Source organism: Biomphalaria glabrata, chromosome 7 (assembly GCF_947242115.1).
Source record: "Biomphalaria glabrata chromosome 7, xgBioGlab47.1, whole genome shotgun sequence".
NCBI lineage: Eukaryota > Metazoa > Mollusca > Gastropoda > Planorbidae > Biomphalaria > Biomphalaria glabrata.
The window spans coordinates 26726785-26750793 of NC_074717.1; the positions used below are offsets into that span (position 1 = coordinate 26726785).

Below are 24009 nucleotides of genomic sequence, written 5' to 3' on the forward strand. Positions count from 1 at the left end.
AGTTGATAAACTACAACTCAATGTGTTATTGAGGCCCTAGATCTAGTTATTTTTTTCTTTTCTATTCTGTTTTGTTTCAGGCATTCATAGTTTTTTTTTTACCTCTTCTCCAGGTTTGTAGTAGGAAAATTCTCCTGGTGTAAGTTTTACCCGGCGCCTTCAAAAATTAAAACAGAAATGAAAAAATTATTTTCTAAAAAATAGCTTAAATTAAATAATATATAAAGGCAATTATAAATTTTTTTAAAAGAGTCATAAACTTCAGTTAAAGAGGGAAATATGTTGTTTTTTCTGGTTACACAATGTCTTTGTTCATAAATGGCTTTGTAACAAGACCCATGTTTACATTTGAACAAAAAATAAAAACAAGCAAAATAAAAAAATATAAAAAAACAACAACAAAGATTATATTTATTGTAAGTGTATCAATTAGTTTGGATCAAACACTTAATTAAATTTGTGATAGATCTAGACTAAAAATAAAAATTCTGTGTGATTAGATATTATTATGAAACTTAATTATAAATAGCAGCATCAAGATATCAAATAAATATATTACTGATGGTTCAACCCATGTATGTTTTACATTTTTTAATAAAAATTCCAATCTCTAAAACAGTTTGACAGTTAAATACTTTTATCACTCCATCACTTCTAGTATACTTTGATTTAAGAGAAACAACTAGGTGTAGAAAAATACTTGACTTGTTCCATAATGTGATGGCAGTGTTTCCTTTTTTCTCCAGCAACCCTTCTTTGATGACTTCTGCCCTTTCTATTGGCTGGTCAATGATGGAGGAAAAACCTTGGCCAGAATCAATACCTAAGTTCATTGTTTAAATTTAGACAATCTTGGATCTAAATAAATTATCTTCTCAAGATATAATTAAAATAATAATAAAAATAGTTTTTCTCTAACTTAAACATTAACATTTGTCAATACTGAATTATTTGTGAATCTATGTTTGTTAACAAAAGTAGTATGTAGGTTATAAGCAGCATCTAGGGTTACATGCTCAGCCATAAAAAAATATCTAATATGATTCAGTGATTCGAAACTTTTTAGTTAGCCATGTCAGTTATAGATATGTCAAAATATGTAGGTCACAGGTGGGGCACCATAGCAATGGGAAATACAGCATTCCTCATTAATCTTCTAGACTCGAAGAAAAGCATTATTATTTAAATAATTCTTTTAATAATCAATTTTAAATAGCATGTTCTTTAACAGGGAGAAAATAACTTTATAAGTGTTATCACATTGAATGTTTTCAAAAACTTTTATCATTTTCACTTGTACTACAAATAACCTATATAGTCAGTCACAAAACATACCTCAAAAAGTTGTAAACTACTTAAGCTTTTAGTTTAATTTCTATTCATAATTTTTCTATTAAAAGAGGGACATACTTTCATCATCCTCTCCATGTCCCAGTTGTAAGACATAACCCAAAAGTCGGCAGATAGTATATTTCTCCTCACTGTTATCTGTTTCAAATTCAAACTCTGAATCTTTGAACTTCAAGGAGACATGTAAACCTTCCTGGAGATTTGGTCAATTCATTTAGGTACAAAACATTCATATCCAATATTATTTAAATATCACACAGTATGACTTGTCAAGATTACAAATATTAGGCTACTGTTTCCAACACAAAAGCACTTACTTCAGAATCATAATGTTCCAATGTGTGAAAGTTGTGACTTTTCTTTATATGTCCTTTCTGGATGACGAGCAGCATACGACCGGGAAAATCAAGCTAGAGATATAATACAATAATGTCAAATCTAGACCTAAAACTAAAAGTTTTTTAAAACTATTGTTTAACATATCTGTTATCTTTTTATATTCTTTAAAAACAACAACAAACAATTGCATAGATCTAGATCTATGTAGAAAACATATTTAATTATTCAAACTAGAATTAGTACTAGATCTATGAAAAACAAGAGAAGACTAGCATTGGGAATGATTATGATTAGGCCTATGTACCTGTAAAATACACCGTTTACCTCCCTTGCGATAGATGCCAAAATTATGAACCTTGCCACAGATTTGGTGACTCATTTTTTGTTATTCTTTGATTTTATTCCTGTTTTTTAAAAAAAAGTTGGATTAAGTTCCAATGAATAATGCTGTGTATCAGACAACAGGAAAAGAAGACAAATGAGTTTGTACTTTTACAAGTTAACAGACTTTGGATAATTTGAAGAGTCGAAAGTTTAGCTGGTTTGGTCATATTGGGTAAGACATTACTCACTATTAAAAATCATTCTCCAAGGTACAGTGAAGGGAGCACGAAGAAAGGGTCGTTCAAAGGAAAGCTGGCTGGATAACTTAAAAGAAAGGACCGGCCTTTCTCTTGATACCCTGCTTAGAACCGCTGCTGACCGGGGAAACTGGAGGGATTTTGTCAGGCCTACACGGTCAGAGAACCCATACGACCAAAGTCAAGGGACAGATGATGATGAATTACCGACTAAGTTTAAAATCCGGCATTTATAGAGTGCCTTAAAAAGTCAGGCAAAGTACGAAATGAATATAACATATAGGGTTGCCAGACGTCCCTGCCGGCCGGCTGTAAGTGTGAAAATGTCCAGCTTTTTATACTATTGTTTACTGCAATGGCATATAATCTTTTAATCGAACTGTGTTTTTTTATTTGTACGTGTCGGTAGCAAAAAAGGGCACCGCGCATTTAGAACGTCATGTAGCCAGCAAACAAGGACAGCACTGATTTAGAACGTCATGTAGCCAGCAAACAAGGACAGCGCTGATTTAGAACGTCATGTAGCCAGCAAACAAGGACAGCACTGATTTAGAATGTCATGTAGCCAGCAAACAAGGTCAGCACTGATTTAGAACGTCATTTAGCCAGCAAACAAGGGCAGCTCTGATTTAGAACGTCATTTAGCCAGCAAACAAGGGCAGCACTGATTTAGAATATGTAGCCAGCCTCAAAACACCGTAATATGATAATTGTGTATAAGAAACATGTGTTTAGAAAGTAAAAGGAAACCGCAAAGAATGCTACGAAGACGAATTCAAGGCACGCTATCTACATAGCCTACCAAAGATGAATTGAATATTTGGAAAAATGGATGGCGCCCTTCGAGGAATCCCAGTGCTTTCGTTGGATGTTTCTAAATACATTAAAAGATACTACATTTGCAAATGTATTGTGTTGCATACAAATACCTAATGGAAAGACGCATGAATGTCAACGATGTTTTCAATTGTTTGACTATTTGAAATCAGGACAGAAAGATACGTTTTTTTGACAAGCTTCTTTATGAACTGTGCTATGCGAGTACATATGAAGCTGTTTTAATGAAACTGGTTACTCACAGCTCTTAAAACTTTGACACTTTTTCTTGTGTAGGCTACATAATATCAACCTTAAGACTGTGTTTCCGCTGATCAAAGAGAGGCAAAAAAAAAAAAAAAAAAGCCGTGAGAGGAATTCTTCTCACACACTGTCCTGCGCGGAGTTCACGCCTATGTTAGTGCAAATGATGAATTACACAGTGATGCCTCCTGTCTTCTCAGAAATACGATATGTCTTAAAGTTGCATCACTGCCTATAAATTCAGCCTACTGTCTTTCAGACCTTATAATCTATAGAGCAGATGATGTAGGACCTAAAGGTAATCTGTTTCTGTGATCCACGGTTAATGAGGGTATCATCTGGCCAGTAAGACCAGTACTTTTCCCCCAACTAATGTCAGATACCCATTAGAGCTGGGTGGACTCAGAAGCGCCAGTGGCATCTCTAGGGGGTGCGGGGAGTGCGGTCCGCACTGGATGACACCCATTAGGGGGTGACACCCGACAGGAAATTTTTTTTTTAGCAAAAACTAGAAAATAAAAACCCGAATGGAAAAATTGAGTGTTGGCAAAAACTAGCAAATCAAAAAAAAAAATTTTAAAATAATAAAATAAATCTCAAGATGTATACCCAAATATGCCTAGGCATACCTACTGTACTTATCTAAATCTATATATTTTATATTTAGGCCCTATTGTACATATATATATATATTTGGTACAAATGTCCAAAAATTTGCGTAATAACAAGGGGAATGCAAAGGCAGTCTTTTTTTTTAGAACGAAAATTGGTTGCAATTGCATAGTTTTTTAGCGGCCCCCGAAAGGGGAAAAGACGCTATTAGTTTTGAGCGAAATGTCTGTCCGTCCGTCCCGTTTAGATCTCGTAAACTAGAAGAGATATTGAAAATCCGACTTCACAATATTTTAGACCATTCAACGTTCTGATGCAACGGCTACTTTTTTTTTTCCTGAAAGCGAAAATTCTAATTTTTAAAATCAATTATGCAAGCAGTTTTTTTTATAAGAAAAAGCTAATTAGTATGCATTATATGTTAGACCTAATTTAAGACGAATAGTAATCTTATAAACATCATTTTCGTGAACATTTTTTCTATATAGCGGAATTTTTTTTTTTTTTTTTTTTGAGGATTCGAATATGAGATTGAGCCTTTTCAAAACAACTAACTTATTTAGTTCGAACCGAGGGTCCCGGGTTCGAATCCTGGTGAAGACTGGGATTTTCAACTTCTGAGTCTACCCAGCTCTAATGGCTACCTGACATTAGTTGGGGAAAAGCAAAGGCGGTTGGTGGTTGTGCTGGCTACATGATACCCTCGTTAACCGTAGGCCACAAAAACAGATGAACTTTACATCATCTGCCCTATAGACCACAAACTAGTTAGGCCAGGTTCACATCTAACTTTACATTCACTTTCACGTATCCTTTGATCTGCGGGACGGTTGGGGCACTACACAAGATCTGTTAACCTTCTTTCTCCATTCTTATCTCTCATTTGTCTTTGGTATAATTTCATTCGGATGTTCTTTCTGAAAATACTGAAGCCTACCTGGGTGGACCACTGGTCGTGCGGTTTGCGCGCTGGACTGTCGTTTGGATTTATCGACGATCGAAGGTTCAAACCCTGCCTGCTCCCATCCCCCGTCGTCCTGCGGGAGGTTTGGACTAGGAAGTAAACTATCTTCAACTCTGAAGGATTATCCGAATTATGTAAAACATTTTACTTCGGGGGCCGATTTTGAGTTTGTGTTTCCACACAAACTGTCTTTTGTAACCTTGTTATATTTTAGTATTAATTAGGTGAAAGCGAGTTTATTACAAAAGTTCAAGAAAATTTAAATTATTAATTATTTGACATCGTTTTATCGTCCAATTAGAACTTTTCTACGTTAGCACACTAGCAGCAAGATCGATTCAAAAGGTTCTTTTAAAGCAGTGATTCCCAAAGTGGTCTATATAGACCCCCAGGGGTCTACGAAGACCTCCAGGGGGTCTACGAAAGTGAAAAAATAAATTGGGGGTCTATGAGATGTCCACGGGGGTCTACGGTAATAGATTTCATTTAAGAAGGTTGTTACGGTCGTAGCGCAGCACGGTGTGCATGAATAATGGTGCGAATTTGTGTAATGAATGGAAGGGATGTTGAAAAAGGGAAGCCGGGAGAAATTGACAGGAAGAGAAATGAAATGTTCGTATTTACATAACTTGTTGTAATATTAAAGTATTTATAGAGTAATAACCTGAGAGTGTCTTATTATTTTGAAGAGTCTTGTGTCGTAACAAGTGGCGCCCAACGTGGGGCAAGACCTGCGTTATATCGGTATCTTATTCCTGTCTACTATTACTACAAAGTGTAACAAAATCTCTAGATCTCTAGATCTATTAAGATTGAGAGAGTGAGCGTCATTTAGACCTCTAAAGTTACGTGCTAAGCTCATGGGTAAACATTAAACTTTAGTTGAAACTTAACTAAAAACATTATTGCTGAATTAATCAATTGGCTTAACATTTAAATCTAGATTTATATCATTATAATTATTATGAAGGCCAATTCTCTACATTCACCAACGTGAAAACGTCAGGGATTACCCACTGTATTTGGATGTGATATGAATGTATTGTCAATAAAAAAAAATCATATCAGTGGCTGCTGAAGTACATATTCATTATTCTGGCTGGTCATAGTTCTCAACAAAAACCTTTAACATTCAATCTTGATGGAAATGTGTACGATTATTGGCACTGCTGTGGGCAACACTAGTGAATTTTGACTACGGTGGAGAACAGTGCCCATTTAGGAGCAACGGATATACACTAACTACGGCATATAGACAAATAACGAAAGACTCATATCACCGGCGGAGAATATACGCTAGCATTGGCAGTTATACCAGCAGGAAGAAGAGTATTCCGGGAAGTAGATACATATTTGTATTCGAATGACAGTAAACGTTTGTTTCATTACATTACATTTAGATATGAACATTGTTTTGGGTCCAGGCATTAAGTATAGGAGAATCAAATATATTTAATTGATATGGTCAGATAAGTCTATAAAGAAAATTTACAAATATTTATCCTGCTATTCAAACGAATAATTGTTGTATTCAATTCCAATACTTATTTAAATAGCTTAATTTTGTCTACATGTAACTAATGTTTAGAAAAAAATAAATGTAAACTGTACAGCGTTGATTATTTAAAATTGGGATTCATTCCTTCCTTTTCAAGCCATTGGTTGCCTAAGTGACTTTTTATGACGATATGAAACCAGTTACGCTGTAGGATCATCTGAGGCCATGCCACCCTGACAAAAATAAAGATTTGAAAAACTTTAAAACACTCAAAGATAAAGTTCAGAATAGAGCCACAAAATCTCTGTTTGACATCATATAAAGAAGATGATGGTTTGTGAGCGTCTTACAAGATATCTTTACTTAAAGCCACATACGGAAAACAGCAAAGGTCAAACATTGAATTTACCAGCCGTTTTACACAAACCTACAACTGTTATTCTTAAAAGAATTTCTTAAAGCAATAATACAGTTCAAAGTCGCTTCGGTGGCATGAGTTATAAAATTAAAAGCTTCTTAAATGTTAATCTTTGCAAACGACATAAATACAGTTTGGTCTGACAAGGTGTAGCACTGTGTGCTACAAACTGTCTAATGGTCGCCGTCTCCTTATATATTTCCTTAGGGTTGACCCACGAAACCTTTCCCATGTTTGGGTATAGTAGCAAGGCAGCAGAGGTTTGAATTCAGTGTTCCTTCTGCTAGGTGGGCAGCAAGCCAAGGTTAATGAGCCCTTCCTGCTCGAAGTTTACTGGTTTAGTTGCCAGTTACTCGCCTTCGATCCTTCTCCTGTTAATGAAAACAGTCCCGCAGATTTAATATTTGAGCCACACGTGAAAGATCACGAAATATACAAGAAACTGCTCTTTGCGAAACCTTTTACAATGATACTTAAGGCATATTAATTAATTAATGAAAATTTAATGTTGGGAAGACTACTTTATTGAACAACAAATTCGTACATGAATAAACATAATATCTTTAGTTATGTAGTTTTAAATTATTTTTTTTTCACTCTTCAACTCATTACAGTTAGAAATTTGTTTAAAAAAATGTTGATAAATTTGCAAAAATTTGCAAGTTGAGCAGGGGGTCTACCGAAAACCAGAAAACATGGCAGGGGGTCTACGAGACAAAAAAGTTTGGGAACCACTGTTTTAAAGAGTACATTTTAATGCGTCTTCATCATGCTTCTAGAGTCTACCCCGTTTTTACGTTAGTACGAACTAATTTCTCCCGACCAACGTACCATCATACTATTGAACAGAATAGACCCGCTACAAGACGCCTTCTAAAGATGAGGATGATCTTAGGACAACAAGCCCATTAGAAACTCGCAGGAACTACTCGGCGCCTTCGACAGGAGGTCACGAACTACTGCGGCTTTCCTCAAGCTGTGTGTGTGTGTGTGGGGGGGGGGTGTTGATGTTCTCTCATGAGGGCGCGACGTCCTAACCAATGGGGATGGAGTGAAGCGATTCAAAATATTTAACACGGGTAAAAATAAAAAGTTGTCTGTTCATTGTAGTTATCAATCAAATTTTGAATATTAACCTAGTGAAATGATATCATCAATGTTTAAAAAGTTAAAATAGTGTAAAATGAAGACTTTGTATCTTCTACTACTAAGGATATTTTTAAATGTATATGCCTACCGTTTTTGTGTGAGGCTTCTGCCAAAATATCGATTTAAAACTTTTTGAAGAAGACATTTCAAAACTGCTGACGTGATTCTTTTTGAATGGTCAGAAAAGTCCACATTCTCTCAAGTGCTTAACATCATTATGTTGGCGTCTTTTTGCGACAAAAACGACAATTTCGCGGCAAGGATTCGCACTGAACACGAAGATGATCTTAAGACGTACGGGCGCTATATGTACTTCGAACATCTCTCGTATATAGTATTGGCCAATGTTGTCTCTTTCTTTATTGGACTTAATTAGTGCAGCTTTTTTTTTAACTAGTATAAATATTGCTGTCATTATTGGAACGTGCTACACCGTTATAATTTTACATTGACATGGGCTCTTCTTACTAGGGGGTAAAGAAAAATGCGTTGAAGCTGAGAACGAAGGGAAACGCTTGGTGGAGCTAACAGCGCTTCAACAGACAACATTGGAATATGGAACCTGACAGTGCTGATGCCTCTCTTTCGGTTATACAAAACAGTTTAAAATTATATATATTATATAACACTATTTTAAAAAAAAGACTTAATGTTTAGCGCGCGGGGGCGCCAACGGTAAAAGTTTGAGAAACACTGCTCATTTGCCTCGAATGTCTCTCATGCTTCAAATACGGCCCACCGCTTCTTCATTGAAATTTATTTGACCTGCAATCTTCTTACTAGTAGTAATTGTACAAGCTAGACTTAAGGAGAATGAGTTTCTGAAGCTCAGAAATGATTAAAATGCTTGGCGCCTGGGCCTTCGTCCCGGACATCGCTGGAGAATCCTTAAGCGCTCCCCGAGACAAATAGATGACTAAGGTAGCGGCAAACGTACATTTTCTCCTTTAGGTCAAAGTTAGAATAACACAGCGTTATGGAATACCGTTTCCCGTCTATAAGTCTGACAAAGGAAACATATTGTAAAATATGCAAAACTATTTTTTAAGTGTCATAAACAATTGGATTTAAAAATAGAATAGCTACTCATTTTACATTAGTGCAAAAAAAAAAGAGTAGGTAATCAGCTTACTGCCTTACTGTATTGGTTAAACAGAAAGAATTAACAATAGTTTCTATTGGGAAAATTGTGGATAAAGTTGATGGCAAGGGGGGGGGGTGACACCCCGAGCTAACCGCACCTGGTGACACCGACTATATTGACGTCACTGAGAGGCGCCCTAAGGATCCAAAACGTAGAAATCCCAGACTTCACCAGGATTCGAACTCGGGACCCCGGTTCGGAAGCCAAGCGCTAAAACAACACAGCCACCGCGACTCCACTATCTGTTTAATCAAATAAATTTAAGTTCATAGTTTAAAGTTTGCATTGTTATTTGTTTATCCTTCTTTGTAAGGCTTTGTCCTCCTTTGGGTAAGTGTTTGGTAACCCTTGTAAAACAGAGAGAATATAATTTAGTCCATGCATAATGTTGAGAACCTTTTGTATAGAGTAGCTGACATCTAGAAATCTATGTTTTTTTTACTTAATGGTTCCGCAAAATGTTCGAGTGAGTCACATCACTCATCACTGTTAAAATACAGGCTGCTGCTGATTTCCATTGGATTTATTCATTTAGTATTTCCTCTATCAAAAATAAATAACGAAGTCCTGCTCTCTACATTGTGTCTACTCGAAAATGGAATTTAAATATTTAAGAGTTAAACATTTTAGACCGTACATCTATAGTCTTTATTTCATATGTATAGATTTAATGTGGCCTTGATCTACAGCTTGAGTTAATGAACTAGATCTACCTTGTCGCATTTTAAAAATAGTTTTCTAGTTGCTTCTTAAATTCCTCTCTCTCTCTCTCTCTCTCTCCCTCTCTCTCTCTCTCTCTCTCTCTCTCGTGCGAACATTTCGCTCTAACTAAAATAGATCAAACATAGTCGAAAATCGAGTTGAGTATAGGCCCTACTAAAAGATTATGGATGTTATTAGTACATCCGTATTTACTCCAGAGAGTAACGGTACAAATAGTTCTCACTAACACACAAATAGCTCTAGAGGCTAAAGGCCTACACACACCGATTCGTAGCTTAATGTATTAGCGCTGAAGGCAATAATTATTCATCAATCATCAATGTCAACGTCATTCCGATGAAAGATTTTTAGAAATTTCTAAATGGTTGAAACGTTCCGAATGACAGTAAGTGACCTACATAGTATAGGCCTACATTTTAAGTAACATACAATTAAGTAACATTAATGATAGCCCACGTATGGGGGGGGGGGGGATGCTGTATAAATGGGCCAATAATTATGGGCATTTATTTACCCCACAACTATTGAGGAATGGATCCTTTGAATATAAGCCTGGACTTCTGCTTCTTGATCTATTTGAAGTAACGAAGCCTACAATAAACTACAGTGGGCGACAATTATTTGACTAAATTTATTTTGCATATAAGCCAATATAAGCTTTAAAAAGTTACGGTCACAGGAATGCAGAGCGATTTTTCCCTGTGTGCAACCATCCCCAAAATTTAATTAGTGTGATAAGGATAAAGGGAAATAAACACCATTAGAAGCTATGCTATTATCTCCCCTTACGATTTCCAGACGATAAGAAGTGGATCATTGCGTACAGCCAACATTCTAGTTTAGCGCTTTTCAAATTTTTTAACCAAGTATCACTCGGTGATGACCATCAAACTGAAGTATCTGTCAATAAATCGTTAATTTGTCCACGTGTACTATTGAAAAAAAAAAGTCATTAAACTAATTAAAAATTGTTTAACCATGACAGGTGTATAAATGTCAAAGACTGAAAAGTCATCTGCGCGATTTTACAACGTCAGAGTTTCGCTTACGAGAAGAAGTTTAACAGGCTAACTTTGTTCATATGCAAGTTATAGACTCTATATCTCATTTGTATAGTGGAAATTAGGCCCTATACTCTCACTCGTATAAGTTTACTCGCTCTTACTGCTGAGTGTTAATGCGAAGAAGATGACTTCTGAACGAGACGGCTGGAGATTTATTACAAAGGCTGCGGGATACACATTGAGACCAAAAGGAAATATATTGCCGAGGACAGATGCAGACGGCGGAAAGAGAACCTAAACCGACCACCGGCAGACAATTGTCATGTCTGCGTTGGATGTGACACATTATACAGATCACAGCCATGACTTCGTAGCCACATGTCACTGCATTTCTCCTTGATCTTCGGATTTGAAGAAAAGCTTTTTTATTATTATGTTCTGAATTTGATATGTCCATTTGTCATTAGAGACCACCAGATCGTGTTTTAAATGTAAAAAGTTTTTGTTTCTTTTTTGCTTTCGTCTTTCTGCTTGTCATGGTCTTTTTGTATAGAAACTTCAAGTCGAAAGATGGCTGAGCAGTAATCGCTGTAGCTCCGGTTTCATTATGCTCTTTACTCACTTGATTCTGTACCTGCTATTTGTCTGGAAAATTCCTGGAAATGATTATCTGTCATCTCTATCAATAGCTCTTGCTGCTGGATGGAAATATCGGCACTATATTAAATGGCGATGTAATCAAGCGCTTATTGGAATCAACAACAACAGCTTTGTGATTCTTCTATAAATGTTGTCACTTTCCTGAATTGTTCACTTTGAAGGACACAATGAAATGATAAAAGCTGCTCACGGATAGAAAACGTACCAATTTCCATGAGACATCGGACTGAAGAAACGACTGCTTAGAAGCCAAGTGTGACACGCCAAACTGCAAGCACTGGTATAACATTTTTTTTACAAAGCTTATATCAACTCTGTCTGTCTGTCTGATAAAAAGTTTGATATGTTATTTCTCCCACAGCCATTCTCGATTAATTTGAAACTTTTCAACCTTTTTTTTAACCTGATAAAATAATAATCAATTTTGTTTTTAATTTTTACAAAATAATTGTCAGAAGAATTTGGACTAGAAGACTAGAGACGCTAGAAATTAACAGAGCCAGGCAAGGCAAATTATAAGGATTTGATAATATAATATTGTATTTACGTAAACAAATAGAATCATGTTTCATGGTATCAAATAGAAAAAGTCAGTTTCTTGTAACGTTCATGTAAAGCAAAACGTATGTAGGGCATGGAATCTATTAACTTACATCTTGTTATAGAATCTATCATCTTACACCTTGCTATAGAATCTATCATCTTACATCTTGTTATAGAATCTATCATCTTACACCTTGTTATAGAATCTATCATCTTACACCTTGCTATAGAATCTATCATCTTACACCTTGCTATAGAATCTATCATCTTACATCTTGTTATAGAATCTATCATCTTACACCTTGTTATAGAATCTATCATCTTACACCTTGCTATAGAATCTATCATCTTACACCTTGCTATAGATTCTATCATCTTACACCTTGTTATAGAATCTATCCTCTTACACCTTGTTATAGAATCTATCATCTTACACCTTGTTATAGAATCTATCATCTTACACCTTGCTATAGAATCTATCATCTTACACCTTGTTATAGAATCTATCATCTTACACCTTGTTATAGAATCTATCATCTTACACCTTGCTATAGAATCTATCATCTTACACCTTGCTATAGAATCTATCATCTTACACCTTGTTATAGAATCTATCATCTTACACCTTGTTATAGAATCTATCATCTTACACCTTGTTATAGAATCTATCATCTTACACCTTGCTATAGAATCTATCATCTTACACCTTGTTATAGAATCTATCATCTTACACCTTGTTATAGAATCTATCATCTTACACCTTGTTATAGAATCTATCATCTTACACCTTGTTATAGAATCTATCATCTTACACCTTGTTATAGAATCTATCATCTTACACCTTGCTATAGAATCTATCATCTTACACCTTGTTGTAGAATCTATCATCTTACACCTTGCTATAGAATCTATCATCTTACACCTTGTTATAGAATCTATCATCTTACACCTTGTTATAGAATCTATCATCTTACACCTTGTTATAGAATCTATCATCTTACACCTTGCTATAGAATCTATCATCTTACACCTTGTTATAGAATCTATCATCTTACACCTTGCTATAGAATCTATCATCTTACACCTTGTTATAGAATCTATCATCTTACACCTTGTTATAGAATCTATCATCTTACACCTTGTTATAGAATCTATCATCTTACACCTTGCTATAGAATCTATCGTCTTACACCTTGTTATAGAATCTATCATCTTACACCTTGCTATAGAATCTATCATCTTACACCTTGTTATAGAATCTATCATCTTACACCTTGCTATAGAATCTATCATCTTACACCTTGCTATAGAATCTATCATCTTACACCTTGTTATAGAATCTATCATCTTACACCTTGTTATAGAATCTATCATCTTACACCTTGCTATAGAATCTATCATCTTACACCTTGTTATAGAATCTATCATCTTACACCTTGTTATAGAATCTATCATCTTACACCTTGTTATAGAATCTATCATCTTACACCTTGTTATAGAATCTATCATCTTACACCTTGTTATAGAATCTATCATCTTACACCTTGCTATAGAATCTATCATCTTACACCTTGTTATAGAATCTATCATCTTACACCTTGTTATAGAATCTATCATCTTACACCTTGTTATAGAATCGATCATCTTACACCTTGCTATAGAATCTATCATCTTACACCTTGTTATAGAATCTATCATCTTACACCTTGCTATATAATCTATCATCTTACACCTTGCTATAGAATCTATCATCTTACACCTTGTTATAGAATCTATCATCTTACACCTTGTTATAGAATCTATCATCTTACACCTTGCTATAGAATCTATCATCTTACACCTTGTTATAGAATCTATCATCTTACACCTTGCTATATAATCTATCATCTTACACCTTGTTATAGAATCTATCATCTTACACCTTGTTATAGAATCTATCATCTTACACCTTGTTATAGAATCTATCATCTTACACCTTGTTATAGAATCTATCATCTTATACCTTGCTATAGAATCTATCATCTTACACCTTGTTATAGAATCTATCATCTTACACCTTGTTATAGAATCTATCATCTTACACCTTGTTATAGAATCTATCATCTTACACCTTGCTATAGAATCTATCATCTTACACCTTGCTATAGAATCTATCATCTTACACCTTGTTATAGAATCTATCATCTTACACCTTGCTATAGAATCTATCATCTTACACCTTGCTATAGAATCTATCATCTTACACCTTGTTATAGAATCTATCATCTTACACCTTGTTATAGAATCTATCATCTTACACCTTGCTATAGAATCTATCATCTTACACCTTGTTATAGAATCTATCATCTTACACCTTGTTATAGAATCTATCATCTTACACCTTGCTATAGAATCTATCATCTTACACCTTGCTATAGAATCTATCATCTTACACCTTGCTATAGAATCTATCATCTTACACCTTGCCTTAGAATCTATCATCTTACACCTTGCTATAGAATCTATCAATATACCGCTTGTTATAGAATCATCAACTTACTGCTTGTTATATAGGCTATCAACGCGTAGGACGTAATCATCTTCTTTTTTGAAGTAACATCTGTATTATATATGATAAGATAAGATCCACTTACTGCTTGTTATAAATTCTATCAACTTGTAGCTTAGGAGAACTGATGATGTGTCGGACGCAAAGTAACTGTGAAATAACTTAATGTTAACACTCGAAATTGTTTTATTAGCCGAGATGATACCATCAAAAATAATTTTGTGCTAACAAACATTCACATAAAAAGAAAACTTTTGAAGAGCGTAAGAAAGCTAGAAGGTAAGCTTAGTGTTTTATACAGTCGTAAAATAGTGAGGAAGTGATTATGCTTTGTCTGTCTTGATGGTAAAAGTCGAGTTGTCGAGATCCACACATTCTTTCTTTTTTTTTTTCAACATGATACTCCCATGATCAATCAATTATTTTTACGTTGTCTGTTGACATTCATGTAGTTTTGTATGTTAACTCATGGCTACCAGTTCATAGTGTCAATATCAGTAGGTCTAAACAGTTTAAAAGTCTCTATAATTTTTGACTGAAAAACTCATCGTTTGGTTATTATAAAGCATATATCAACTTACTCTGTCTGTTTGTCTAGTAAAAAGTTTGTACACATTATTTCTCCCACACCCAAAAAATGTTGTAAAATGTTTGACTTATTTCGGATGTTCCTTCAGAGTTGAAGATAATTACTTCGTAGTCCAAACCTCCCGCAGGACGACGGGGGATGGGAGCGGGTTTGAACTCGGGACCATCGATAAGTCCGAACGACAGTCCAGCGCGCAAACCGCTCGACCAGGCAGCCATCATTCTTTGTTTTGTTTTCTTTATCATTAGTTTAGCAAAACCCTGATGGAATATTTTTAAATTAATATTTTCCTGAAATGTTTCGAATGTTATTGTATTTTTTCATTCAGTCTATATAAATAGATTGTTCCTTTGTGTGTGGTCATAGAACGATTGCTACTAGTTCTGAGTGTGATAACAGACTTGAGTTCGTCTTCTTGGTCCTGTTTCTGATCGCTCGTTTAAGTTTTCTCTCACAACAATTGATGTTACTAAAATGCAGACATATAATTTGAAATCATATAGATATAACAATATAATTCATTAAGCTCAATATAGAACCTATATTATATATTACAGACGTTACATCAAAAAAGAGGATAATTACGTCCTAAGCATTTCATGTATCAATCAAGTCATGCAGGTTAATCAATGACTTAAACTCTGCTAAGTCATTTCTTTTCCTGGCTGATTCAAGCAACCCATTCCATTCTCTAATGGCACTTGAGAAGAAGGAGCACTTCTACGAATTTGTTTGTTCTAGCGTATAGAATAAGAAATGTGCTTCCATATTTGTTTCTTTCTGAGTATTTCATTAGGTTTTCTTTTTCAATTTGTAAACTATGGTTCAACGTTTTATGTATTATTGCTACTTTACTTTTTATTCTTCTGTCTCTAAGTTTAGGGATGATACTAAAGGTGTTACTCTAATCAAATTTCAATATTCGTTGTGTAATAATAGCTATTGTAGCATTCATACAAATATGTACACAGTTTGAATACATTTGATAGCCAACAGACAGCCAGACGCCTACTACTTATAACAAGTTCTAAAATTATTCTAAAATTATTGCTACGGAATTTAGATCATCTGATTCTCTTCCTCGTTTATCTAGTAGGCACCTGTAAACTAGAGCGTGACTTTAGAAAACCAACTCGTCTTGCTTGTCGGACCGTAAGCAAATAATCATTGAGCTAAATGCTCAGGGCCCTTAACTCTTACACGTGCAACAAGGAAGAACAACTCGACGATAGAAGTAACAAAAATAGCTTCCCCGCGTTAAAAAAAAAAACGTTTCTAAAGAGCTGTCAGCAATAAAAGAAAGAGAAAGGATCAGTGGCATATATTTTTTTAGAAAGTAAACAATTGTATGTTCAGCTATAATTCAAGTTGCATACTACAGTGGCTCCCAAACTGTGGTCAGCGGACCGAAACAGCTTGGCAAAACACAAATGGATTTACTTATTTTGCAAACCAATCAACGACGGTCATTCCATTTCTATGTTTTACCAGGCCATTCAGAGAAGCTGGTCAATCTTAGTTTGAAAGTTTCCAACCGACCACCCTGAAAATGGACCACACACAGACATGGTGCACATTTTATGAATAATTATAAAGTTATACAGCGGTAATTAATGTTTTAATTTAATTTAATTTGTTTAATTATGGATAAATATAAAGCGTAAGCTGAGATCTAAAGAAGAGTGTAGTGGAAACAGTAACTATGAACTGAGAAATGCCGTAAGAGAGGCCGCACCGCGTAGGCCTATGCCAAGCAGGGGCGGACTGGCTATATGGGCAAACGGGCAAATGCCCGGTGGGCCGGTACCAAATGGGCCGGTCTGGTCGCGACCAAAGAAAAAAAAATTAAATGCAGACAACTTTTTAAAAAAAGTAACAGCAAGACACAAAGGCCCGAACACGTTTTCTTGTTTTTTTTTTATTTTTATTATTATTACAAATAATTTTGTTTGAAATTCAACAAGAATAAAATTTAAGAATTACACTATACACTGTACGTGTTATTATTTGTAAAACGTTAGACCGTACTTTCTGCTATGCACGAGCGGCATGGCCTTCAACACTACTTTGATGTCTTCGAGACTGTGTTTGGCCTGATCATTTTGCTGGTCGGCATGGGCCTTTCATGGCACTCCTATTTTTGTTTTGCTCCTTCCCTCACCCGTATTTTGATGGTTCCATTGAAAGTTAACGAAAAAGAGGGATGGGAGAGGTTAAGTTAGAAAACATTGATATAACGCGGCAAAAGGGGAGACAAATAGCTCTTTAACAAAACTTAATAGAAGTTAACTTAAACACATACACACTGCCGCGAAATTGCAAACCACCCAACTTATTCATAGCTCAATATGGGTATAACCGTATAAAGTTCTAGTTTCTGCGATTTGAAAAGAAAAAAGTAAGTTTCTTGTTGTTTATTTGTAATAACAGATCTAAAAATACTACACTTAAGGCTTAAAAAAAAAATAAAAAATATTTAATTAAAACATACATCTAGATCGAAATCAATATGCATACGGTTATGATTAATGGCAAACTTATGCTTAGTATGAAGTCATTAATAATGAAAATTATTACAATAATTACAATAATTTATATAGCGCTGTCACATCCGATATTTAATGAAAGGAGATTTAGAATCATTTATATTTTAAATAATATATTCATATACAAATCGCGTTTTTGAGAATGTACTAGGACGAAGCAAAAGCTTTTCACATTTAGAAGTACCTCTCTAACTGTTCAGCTTTCCCTTATCTGGTAAAGGAATATATATATATATATATATATATATATATATATAGTTCGTCCATCGTAGTTCGATTATGACCACTTTGTCATCCAGGGGGCTGAGGGCTTTGCACTGGGGTTTTATGTCTCCTCGTGTGGCTGGTGAGACCTATGTGAGCCCGGAATGTTCGACCGCACAGCTGGAGCTAGTGTCATTGGCCTTGCTTTTCTTCTCTGGCGTTTTTCTTCTGCCAGCTTGGTTCTCTTTTCCTCAGCAACCTGTGCGCCAGTTTTCACAGCGCGACGCCATGATGCTCTGTCATGTGCCTCTGTCTCCAAGATGGCTGGATCTATGCTGAACGTCTTCAGAGACGCTTTGAGGGTGTCCCTGAAGCGCTTTCTTTGACCATCTAGTGAGCGCTTTCCTTCGCTTAGTTGGCCATACAAGAATCGTTTAGGGATGCGGTGGTCTTCCATTCTGCATACGTGTCCTGCCCATCGCAGCTGGGACTGCATCAGGATTGTGTGTATGCTTTGCAGACCCGCTCTTTGAAGGACTTCAGTATCTGGTATTTTGTCTTGCCATTTGACATTCAGTATTTTTCACAGACATGTCGTGGTAGTGAATCAGTTTCTTTGCATGTTAACTGTACACTATCCATGTTTCTGAGTCATAGAGCAATGTAGGGAGGACGACAGCTCGATAGACCCCTAGTTTTGTATTTGTGATGATACCACTTTAAAGGAATGGGTTGCCTGAGTCAGCCAGGAAAACCAATGACTTAGCATATTTTAAGTCACAGATCAACATGCATGACTAGATTGACACGTGAAATGCGTAGGACCTAATTTTTTATTTTTTTGAAGAAACGTCTGTAATCTATAAGTAATACCAAAAAGTTTGAAACTCATTAAGGCTGCTATTGTAGTGTTTATAGTTTTCAGACTACACACATGTATAAATAGAATACATTATGTAAGCCTACATACATCCTGTTTTCGATGCGTTATCAAACTTTATATATTTTGAATAGAATTAGGCTTACACCTATGATAAAACACATGGGCGTAGCCGAGAGGGGAGGAGTTCAAACCATCACAGGCCTCAGATCTCATTGTCTGAAAGGGAAACTTTACTTACTTCCCCAGTGCAGCCAACTTAAGCAAACTACAGTCACCAAAGTTCATGAGCGTAGCCAATAGGGGTTTTGTGTTTCCCCCCCCCCACCTCCAATACAAAAATTAAAGCATTTTACTTTTTTCTACCAGTCGCTGGACTCCACTGAATAGAAGATTTAGTTTTTTATTTTTTTTTAGCGGAAGAGTAGCAGGCTAATTGCACTGTAGATACCTCAAAATATGCATTTTTTAAAGCTTAAAATAACGAAAATAATGCTTGGATCCGGGGCTTCGCCCCGAACCCCACTGGGGGAGCTTACAGCGCTCCCAAAGACTCCCTAGCTGTCCCTTGGTGATGTATACTGCCTTTCACTAATTATAGGAAGAGAGTATTCTAGGGTAGAAAAAACGTTTGAAAGAATGAAAGATAAGAATGTAATGAAGATTAATAACATATAGACACACTTATATATATATATATATTTTTGTTATATATATATCATATATATATATATATATAATTTGCGGAGAGGTTTAAAATCACACACACACACCGAAAATATATGACACGACATTTGTGGGCCGGTTTATATGGTAATGCCCGGGCCGATTTTGATACCCAGTCCGCCCCTGATGCCAAAATTACGTAAAAATTACCGTAGGCCTACAAAGTTAACACTGATCAGTCACAATGTGTCATTTCTTTGAGTGTCTTATCGAACAAAAGTTTGAAAACTGCTAAACGTAAACGTCATCTTGTAACAAATGAAATGAACTAACAAACAAACCGTTGATTTTTTAAAACTCTAATTGATAGTTTATGCAAATCAGCAGAAAATGAGTATAAATGCGATAACAGTGTCTGAAAAAGCTCTTAAGACTTTGTATATTATTACATTGTGTATAGCTCAAAACAAAAAAAGTCACACGGTTGCGGGGAGTCTGATTATGGCAGCTTTAGAAATATGAGATTTGGGCAGACAAATCAGGCTGCGTCTAGGGTCCTCTGATATCGCATGGCTTGTAAAGGAGTCCCTGAACTGAAAATGTTTGAGAAACTCTGACATACTAGATCTATAGAATTTCAACTTTTACTAAGAAAACCTTGCTTTAAAAAAACTAACTAAATCACTTCACATAGACCTGATTGTAGAGTGTAGACAAAAAACAAAACAAAACAATGCTCACTTAGTTTAGTCTTAGATATTTGCTAGTAAAAGTACCCTGTAAATTACTTTGACAGAGTCACGTCTTATGCATTTAGCCTATGTGACTATGTCTTAATCCAGTCGTTTACCTATAAGAAATAAAGATTACAGCGATATCGTTGGTTTTCCTGACTGATTGGGGCAATTCGTTTTAGGCCTATGCTCAAAATGGTTTTTGAAAAGAATGAGTAGCCTACTTTAGTTTGTCCTGGCATATAGACAACGGACTGTTGCTGTTAAGTCATTTTTTTTATACTGACGCATTAAAAGAAAAGACTTAGGCCTATAACGTTATACGTCCATAATTTTGAAATGCCGCACACACACACACACATACGCCTACTTTGAACATGTACACTTCAAATGATAGGCATAGAACAGTGGGTCAATGATGCCAGGTGTGCAGCTCTTCGTGATGCCAGGTGCGCAGTTCTTCAAAGATACGTTCACCAATAAGCTGTAATCATTGTTATAGTATTGCTAATACGCAAAAATACCAATTATGCAAAATGATAATATTCGAATACAATTTGCCATTCAAGGATCTGAAACAGTCCAGCATATGGATTGTCCATTCAATGCAGAGAATCTTACGTGCTTTCTTGCTAGCGAAACTATCAATAGTTTTATCGAGATATATTTTTCAGTCAATTATGGGTCATAAATTTGTCATCGTTGATCGCAAGTAATTCTTGATCAACTTTAGGCTGGAAAATAATCGCTCACATTTAACTACACTTACCTCAGTTGTCAGAAATATGCGAATGAATCTACGAATATGACAATATTTTTTATACGTAAAACACAAGAGCTCAACAGGTTTTGGTTTACAAAGTTCGGAGGCTTCTGAAGAAATTGACAAATCAGTTGAAAGCTCTTGACGAAGTTTTACTTTCGTTCATGTCGATTGGAACACAATCAAGATAGATTTCGATTCAGTAGTTGGCTAGGCGACACAATTTCAGATTTATCTGCACATCACGAAGTTTTAAAATTTGGGTAATTATCTCTTAAACAATCCAGTCCAAGGAAAATATAACACTTTAAGTAGCTCGTGTGTGTGGCATACATAATTATAATCTATTTCGTTTTTCTCGTGGTCACTGATGTTCTGCACTGATTCCCAGATCTGAACACAAACTTCCTACCGACTAGTAGTTAAAATTATATTTAAATAAATATAAATGCTTTCAGTTTGAATGCGCAGCCCTAATAGACAATCCTTGTTTGTATTTTTTTAAAAGGTAGGCTTGGTAGTCTTTTATTTTAGTTAATATAGGGGCCGAAAATCCAAGGTAGGTGAGAACATTAAAAGGAATAGTCCTACATAGCAACTAGCAATCTATATGCTTCGAAACTAGCAGACAAAAATTGTATACGTACTTGTCAATGTCTTTTGAAAATGTTGATAGTAGGCCTGCTTAGATTGTAATCTCACTCCAAGAAATTGCCTGGTTTTTATCCTTCCAATTTTTCTTTGCTTCGTTTGCAATGTCCACGGAGTGTCAGATTTTTTTTTTTAGAGAAAATGAATGATGTCCATTCTTTTCATATAGTCACTCCCTTTTTTTCATTTTAATTAAATCTTAATAGGCCTGTTCCCTACTCGATGACTGAATATGAGCTCTGCTGGTCTTCGTTTTCAATTTTCAGCAATAATCTCCACCACTTATTGAACCTAAATTCGGATTTAGATGCAGGTGTGGTACGTGTTCTTATTGAGAAGAGTATGCAACAAAAGCAACATAAGGATTTATTTATTTTTTTGGCGAGAATACATCCACTTTCTCGGAACTTTCAGCATTCGCCGGAAGAGCCAAGTCTTTCCAATATTCATCTTCTTTACTTTGATTGATTCTTGATGTCCATAGACGTCTCTGAATGGACCATCCATATGCTTAACTGTTTCAGATCCCTGAATGGCAAATTGTAATCGAACATCATCTGTAATATCTTCAGGCCTTTCTCCAAAGTCTTTCTGTCTAGAGTATATTATCCCCATGAAAAGCTCAAGGAAATAGGAACTTAACACATACTGGGGGAAAGTTTGATGCCCCGTGCAGCACGCACCTACCATGTTACGCCTCTGGTATAGAGATTTTCAAAACAATGTTAGCTTTCCAAACAAATATTAGTCTATAAATACAGATCTAGCCTCATATTTCAGTATTATAACGTGTTGTTTTTTTTTAGGCCTACACATATTTTCCCCTTTATAAAGATTCGAAAGTATGGATAGTCGAAACAATTAACATTTTAAAATTACTTTCTTATCTTTTTACGGAAGGCCTGAATCATCTGAATGATGTGAGAAGAAAAAAAGTGTGTGTTAGAGGTGGGCTGACTGCAATACTAAAATATATAATAACAGCAGGACCTTTCGATGACTTGAAGAAAAAGTGCCATGACTAAATATATATATATGTATAAAAAGGAAATCCTGCAACAAGCATCTTTATACATTTATTTCTAAGCTAACTAGCATTTTAATGATTTATTTTTGTTTACCTGTTTATGATATCCGTGTAAAGCAGTGTCCAATCCAACATAAAATTTGAAAGAATTCATTATAATCACATGTTTTTCCCTATCTTTCATAACGTCACTAACTAGCTTTCTTTCTTTCCGATTTTACTTAGAATGGCACGCTCCTTATTTAGGCCTACGTCTCTACCATTGCATCTAGACTAAAACTGATTCATAAGCACAGATTGAATTTTGAATGTTCAACTTGTACCAACTAATTAACTTAATGATGCGCGCTGAATTCGTCCTCAAACTTTACTAGCCGATGCTTAGTGCAATCAGCGTGCCAAGGGGGATCAATCAAGGCGACAGGTAGAAATGTCACCTAAAGCAGAAATGAAACCATGCCTAGTCCTAGTTGAGGATGGAGAAGGGGGAAGGAGGGGGAGGGGACGTACGAGTTTTGACTTGGTCCTGAACTATTTGTTTAATGACATTAGGAAATAAATCACTGTGTACCTAAATAAACAACCTATTTAGCTTCGTGTACATTGCAATAATCTCGAACAGAAACTTGATCTAGATGATTTTGTACAAAAATCAAAACATTTCTTGCGAGCCGAAGAATGACGAAATAGGCGAGTAATGTCTAGGCAGTAGCGATAGAGTACAGAAACTGGGGGGTGTAATCCGTCATCTTGTCCGTTTCATCTGAGGCTAACATAAACACGTGCCTCTTAGTCTTAAAACATGTTGCAGTGAAGTAATTAAAAAAATAGTTTCTTAAAAAATTTAATGACCTTATTGAAAATAGCAATCTCTCGGAAATAGTGAAAAAAAAAGTGAAATGGAAGAGCAATAAAATGTTGAGTCTACTTCATCAAAGAGCAGAACTTTTGCAGTAGCTAACAGGTTAGGTTTGCATTGAACATATTTTACATTTGCCTGTGTGTAAAGGTGACTAAAACGTTATTATCAAATACACCATCAGTAAAACACACACAAGAAATCATTTCTCTTTGACTAGAGTGCATAGACTAGGCAGAAATTGTGAGCTTATAGTAGAAACGGAACAAAACAAAATGAGCTCACTTTTCAATCATAGGACCATATTGCTGTCGATGAGCACCATGGTGTGAATGCTTGTTGAAATAAAGAGAGTAGCAGTGGCGTAGCTAGGGATTTGAATCTTACAAATATCTGCTATGAACACTAACAAAGATATTCTACAAAAGCACAAAGCTTTTAACAAAAAAAAAAGGGAAACAAAAAACAAACTTTTAA

The 24009-nt window shown here is 35.4% G+C and overlaps 1 protein-coding gene across 1 annotated transcript in view; it reads right to left on the reverse strand.

Moving 5' to 3' along the window:
- LOC106060819 (disheveled-associated activator of morphogenesis 2-like) overlaps window positions 1-23066 on the reverse strand; it is a 36285-nt gene extending 13219 nt beyond the window's left edge. The window contains exons 1-6 of the mRNA XM_056036915.1: window positions 22768-23066; window positions 1994-2093; window positions 1668-1760; window positions 1411-1543; window positions 706-823; window positions 103-157 (exon numbers count right to left, since the gene is read on the reverse strand). Of these exons, the coding sequence (XP_055892890.1) occupies window positions 103-157; window positions 706-823; window positions 1411-1543; window positions 1668-1760; window positions 1994-2068 (474 nt within the window). The 5' untranslated portion in view covers window positions 2069-2093; window positions 22768-23066. The remainder of the gene's footprint in view (window positions 1-102; window positions 158-705; window positions 824-1410; window positions 1544-1667; window positions 1761-1993; window positions 2094-22767) is intronic.
- Window positions 23067-24009: the final 943 nt, after the last annotated feature.